Source organism: Andrographis paniculata, unplaced genomic scaffold (genome assembly GCF_009805555.1).
Source record: "Andrographis paniculata isolate CXL003 unplaced genomic scaffold, ASM980555v1 Contig49END, whole genome shotgun sequence".
Taxonomy (NCBI): domain Eukaryota; kingdom Viridiplantae; phylum Streptophyta; class Magnoliopsida; order Lamiales; family Acanthaceae; genus Andrographis; species Andrographis paniculata.
Window position 1 is genome coordinate 2216545 of NW_026137583.1, and position 5499 is coordinate 2222043.

The window sequence follows — 5499 nt, forward strand, 5'->3', positions numbered from 1 at the left end:
AACGAGTTCTACAGTACATCAAATGGACAGTAAATTATGGCATCAATTTCGTCCATTTGGTCGGCTACTGCGATAGCGATTCAGGTAGACGTCTTGATGATTTGAAAAGCACATCCGGCCATTGCTTCTCCCTTGGGACAGGTTTCGTTTCTTGGGTGTCAAAGAAACAACAAATTGTGGCAAAGTCATCTGCGGAAGCTGAATTTGTTGCAGCAAGCTTGGCAACGTCACAAGGGATTTGGCTTCAAAGGATATTGGAGAATGTTGGTGACATGCAGAAATGACCAACACCGATAGCTTGTGATAATACGTCTGCAATTGAAATGATAAAAAATTCTGCTCCTCACAGTCAAACACAACACATCGCCATTCAACATCATTTCATTAGGGACGCTGTTCAAGACCATGAAGTTGTGATAGAGCACTGTAGTAGCAAAAATCAAATTGCGGACATTTTTACAAAAACACTTCCAAAGGACAAGTTCGCATTTTTTAAGAAAAAACTTAAATTCAAGAAAACGTATATTAAGAAGGAATGTGTTGAGTTAGCATGTCACATAACATCCTATAAATAAGAATTTCCCATATTCTATTTTATATATGTAATTGTTATGGTATTAAAAGGATGTTAGTCGTAATAATGTATTTTAATTTTTATTATAATTTAAAATTCAGCATTAAATTTCAGCCTCACACTATACCTGTAACACGGTACTTTCAGAATTCTAAATTTATACAAACAATAATACAAATACAAGGATAACATTTGTCCCCAGTTCGTTCGTCATCAAGGCCAAAAACACGCCTCGATGGTAGCAGTCGGTAATCAAAACGAAACAATACAAACAGACAGATACCTATAATTCTACCACACACTACAACATCACATTACATTACATTACAATTAAAGATCCACACAACACCACAAAATACAACTACACACACAGACACTTGTTCATCGTACTCATTAGTAGTTACCACAAGCTTTTTAGGCGTGTCTTATTTCCATCCTCAGCACCTAATGCATAAGAGCAACCGCAGCTTCCTGCACCAACGGCTGCGTCACGTGCACAAAATGCTCGGCCTCCCTCTCCACCTCCTCCCAGCACTTGTGCGCATCCTTCCCTTCCCTCATCTTCTTCACGAACGCCACAAACCGCCGCCAGTTCTCCGGCTGGAACAGATCCGGGTTCATCCTCAGGTACGTGAAAGCGCACATCTCCCCCTCTCCGGCATCCAGTGCAGCAGTCCTCAAGATCTGCTCGTGGGCGTAGTCGTCGTATCTCGGCAGCGCATTCTCCCCGGCCAGGGGGACTTTGGCCTCCTGCGTGGCCGAAACCACCTGCCTCACGAGCTTCTCCGGCATACACTGTGCATCCTGCGGCTGCTCGTGGTCCCTCATCTCGATGCAGGTGAAGTTGAATACGGCGCCGTGGCGGGCCAACATTTGGGCGATCGGGAGGTAGCCGTTGCGGTAGCGGGTGTTGTAGTAGCCGGCGGTGAGCTCGGGGGCGTGGGACCGTGTCCCGTAGTGCCAGTGGATGCCGGCAATTTTGACTGAGATTTTAACGCCGGTGTCGTGGAATATGGTCTTGGCGGATTGGAGGATCCTCTCGCCGTGGTCGAGGAGCATCTGGGAGTACCACGAGAGGAAAAACTCGCCGTACGGGGAGTTCCATCCCCCGCCTTCTTTCTTGAAGAAGTTGGTGTCTTCCGGCCAGTTGTTGTAGTGGCCGGCATCAGTCGGGCCGGTGTGTCCCCACTCAGGTTTGCCCGAAGCTTCCGCAGATGCTTTCAAGCTGCTCACCATGTACTGCAAAACAACTTGCTATGAGTGACTGTGCCTAAATCATTTCAAAATTCCATACACTAAAGGATGATACACTTATTCGGGGGTGGTTTGTTTACCTTGTCGAAGCATTGGAAGGCGCCGATTCCAGGGAATTTCCAGGTACCGTTTTGCTCGGGATACGATGGGTAGCGAAGCTCACCGGCTGGACCCATGCCGACTTGAATTTCCTGGTGGAAATAGGGGTCAGTTGAGAAAGAAACACATTTCATAATCCATGTTAAACCATTGCTGGGGAACTTACTACAATGGTATCCCCAAGAAGATGCTGAAATGTGTCTCTGAATGCCCTCATGAAATCTGAGTAACACTGGACAGGGGTTCTCCCCTTGAGCACTGGGAGGGTATCACATCCAAGTGAAAGGTATTCATAGTTCCTCCTGCCCCACTGGTCTGTGTAGGCAAGATCAGGGTCCTTGTCGATCTCCTCAACTACCCATTTCGGCAGAGGAATTCTGCACAAAATAACCGTTTTGCATGAATGATTTATTGCTAAACCAGCATAGAAGATTAATATTTTGCTAACCAAGAAAGTATATCAGTCATTTAATCTGATTCACTAATTAATCTCAAAGCTATCTGCCAGATATATAATTAGATTTTACTTAGCCAACAGGAGTTGGGGAAATATACAAACCCAATTATTTTACTGTACTTTCTGTGTAGCCTTTTCATCAAGAAGATTCATTCACCTTTCCCAACATCAGATCCAATGAATCAATGAAGAATAAAGTATACACGCATAAAGCAAGCTATCTACCTCCTTTTTCAGATCTCGAAATCCTCGTGAACACATCACATTGGAAACAAAATAATGACTCTGACCGTACTACCATTAGAGGACTACTTTAACCAACAATTTCAACAAATTCGCATAATAGAATTGAGATGAAGCGGTTTTGCAGCAAAATCAACAACAGATAATTCATCTAACACAATTGAATTTACGTAATTAGGAGTTGGAAAAGGTGAAAATGAAAAGTTAGCTTACGTGCAGGAATCCCCAACATTTCCGCCGCACTGATGGAACGACATCACCGCCTGGACTTTTAGGCCGTGCTTTTTGGCCATCTCTAGGAGGTCCGAATATCCGCCCCAATTATACTCGCCAGGGTTCTCACCCTCCACCAATCCCCACCACACGTCCATCATTATCCCCTCCACGCCAGCACTCTTCAGCGCCTGCAGGCTCGCGTTCATTGCCTTTTTCCGATTCACCGTGTGATTCCACGTCACGCTATCCAGCGGCATCATGACGTACACCGGCACACCTTTCTTCTCCTTAACAGGCGCCACGCCTCTACCCACGGCGTACTCCTTATCCTTCAAATCCTCGCTCGTAACCGCCTCCGACACCAGCGCCTGAGCCGCAACCGACAAGTCCGCCCTCACGCCGCCGCGCACCGGACTCATCGGCGGCGAAGGAGACACGCGGTCGATCTCCGCGCCACTCCTGCGCACCGAAACACGCAAATTCGTCGCCGCCGGAGGCCTCCACACCGCGCTGACGGTTGCCGACGACGGCGCCTCGCCGGAAATCGTCCCCGAATCCGCAGGCAAAGGAGATCCAGAAATCGCTCCGATCTGATGCGGCAAACTCATCGCCATCGCTACACACACAAAAATCAAACACTCCTAAAACAAGATTAACAGAAATCGGTTACGCCTTGATAGAAAATATAGCCCAAGAGTTTTAACTTGTAAGACATTAAACGAGCAGAAATGTATACATATATATAGTAGCCGAGAGTCCAAAAACGATAAGATATCCCCAAATAAGGGACAGTAGGATCTCGACACGTGTCATAATGCTACGTGTCGAAATTCCAACGGTGCAGTCAGCGACGGCTGTGATATTGGGTTCACGTGAAGGGGACGGTGGAGATATGATTGCTTGTGAAGCTTCCCGTAGGAAAACGTGGCGACAAATTAGTGGCCATGTGTACGGCCCAGAGTTAGGGCGTGTTTGGCTGTTTGCTTTCTATGGCTGAGATAGAGTCCACAAAAGTGTCTTTTCATTTCGTGATATTCATATTTTACTTTAAACTAAATGCCAATAATACATACATACAAACATATTTACATACATATTTGTGTGGGATGTACTAATTAATTGATTAATTAATGTATTTGTTTCCGTAATGGCCACAAGAGAGTGTTGGGATTTTTGTATCAAAAATATCTTATCAAACAAAGCATAATATGGTTCCTTACATTGCCATTAAGGGTCCCAATATCCCTAAATCTATTGAAAGTGGCATATTCAGTTTCTATTATAAAGGTATCTTTTACACAAATACATATATTACGTATGTATACAAGGCAGCGGCTAAATTTAGTGCTGTACAAAATAGGACATCGTGCTGCGTGACAACACAAAGTATTGCAATAAACAACATAAAATCTATTTTAATATAATATAAATACAAACAGATGATCTAACAACACAATTAATATTTGATTTTAATACTCGATATATTTTCATACAGTGTACACTATAATTATGAACTAACAGCATATACTTTTATTACAAATAAAATATATTATATATAATAAAAACGTGTGTTGCTTCTATATTTTATGTGTGCCGCTGATTTCTAAATTCAGCACCTATTAACATTTCTCATGTAATACAAATAATAAATATGAAATGAAGTTGTAGGTGAAATTTAAATGTATTAATTATCTATGTAATAAATAGAGAAAAATGTTTGAATAATGTAATACTTTTATTTATTTTATAAAAATTGACTGGTATTTGTTGTTTATTAATTATTCCCCATTCCCCCGTGTCTCGTCACATGTGGCTAAACCAATGAACCAAATCAACAACCCGTAAGGATGGCTAGTGTGACGGGCTAGTTTTGTGATTTATTTATTTTTTTATTTACTATTTTTTCTTTTTACAAATTATTTAAAATTAAAATATGTAAAGAGAAAAACCATTGTCTACTGAATGAATGTATATTTTTACAGGCTACTATTTGTGTGATTTATTTATTTTTGTTATTTACTACTATTTTTTACAAATTTTTTAAATTTAAAATATGTAAAGAGAAAAATCATTGTTTACTGAATAAATGTATTTTTCACAAATTCTATTTGCTCTTCAATGCAAAAATAATGGTCCTTTTTCAAGTTTCTTTTATTTAGCATATGTTCTATTGGTTCTTTATATTTGTTACGTACCAATTTTATAATTAGGATAAAAAGCCCAAGATAAGATGAGATGTGGGCCCGTCGTTGGGCCCACCAGATTGATTAGGGGTTTTTTTAAGGATACTCTGTTGAACCAGTTGTCCATCATCTAAGGAGATAAAGCAAACAGAGCTGGTCGGTTGGTTCGAAGTCGATTTGGTCCGAGGTCGGTTGGTCCGTAGTCAGACCAAATGAGGTCGGACGGTCGGTTGAGCTGGTCGGTTGATACAGAGGTTAGACCAAATGAGGTCGGACGGTCGGTTGAGCAGGTCAGATGGCACATAGGTCGGACAAAAGTCGGGCAAAAGAGGATGAGACGGCTGATATGAAGGTCGGACAAGAGAAGATCAGACGCTCAGTGAATCGTCTGGACGGATGGTTGTCCAGTTATTTGAGAGGACTAATTGGTGGTCGCTCGAGTGGGCAACTGAGTAGTCGTTTGGTCTAGCGAC

The 5499-nt window shown here is 42.3% G+C and overlaps 1 protein-coding gene across 1 annotated transcript; it reads right to left on the reverse strand.

Annotated features, from left to right (window-relative positions):
* Window positions 1–715: 715 nt before the first annotated feature.
* Window positions 716–3558, reverse strand: LOC127252892 (beta-amylase 1, chloroplastic-like). The gene is made up of 4 exons (XM_051277266.1): window positions 2841–3558; window positions 2094–2304; window positions 1909–2019; window positions 716–1813 (listed from the first exon to the last, which is right to left on the reverse strand). Exons 1-4 carry the CDS (start codon window positions 3455–3457, stop codon window positions 1019–1021), a joined length of 1734 nt encoding a protein of 577 aa, XP_051133223.1. The 5' UTR covers window positions 3458–3558; the 3' UTR covers window positions 716–1018.
* Between the last annotated feature and the right edge of the window lie 1941 nt (window positions 3559–5499).

What these genes read in the sequence shown, in the direction of transcription:
- LOC127252892 (XM_051277266.1), bottom strand. Translation starts at nt 3,457, where the DNA reads ATGGCGATGAGTTTGCCGCATCAGATCGGAGCGATTTCTGGATCTCCT. An exon ending in TTCTTGGGGATACCATTGTA is followed by an intron (nt 2,020 to 2,093) that starts GTAAGTTCCCCA and finishes TATTTCCACCAG; the next exon opens with GAAATTCAAGTCGGCATGGG. An exon ending in CCTTCCAATGCTTCGACAAG is followed by an intron (nt 1,814 to 1,908) that starts GTAAACAAACCA and finishes GTTGTTTTGCAG; the next exon opens with TACATGGTGAGCAGCTTGAA.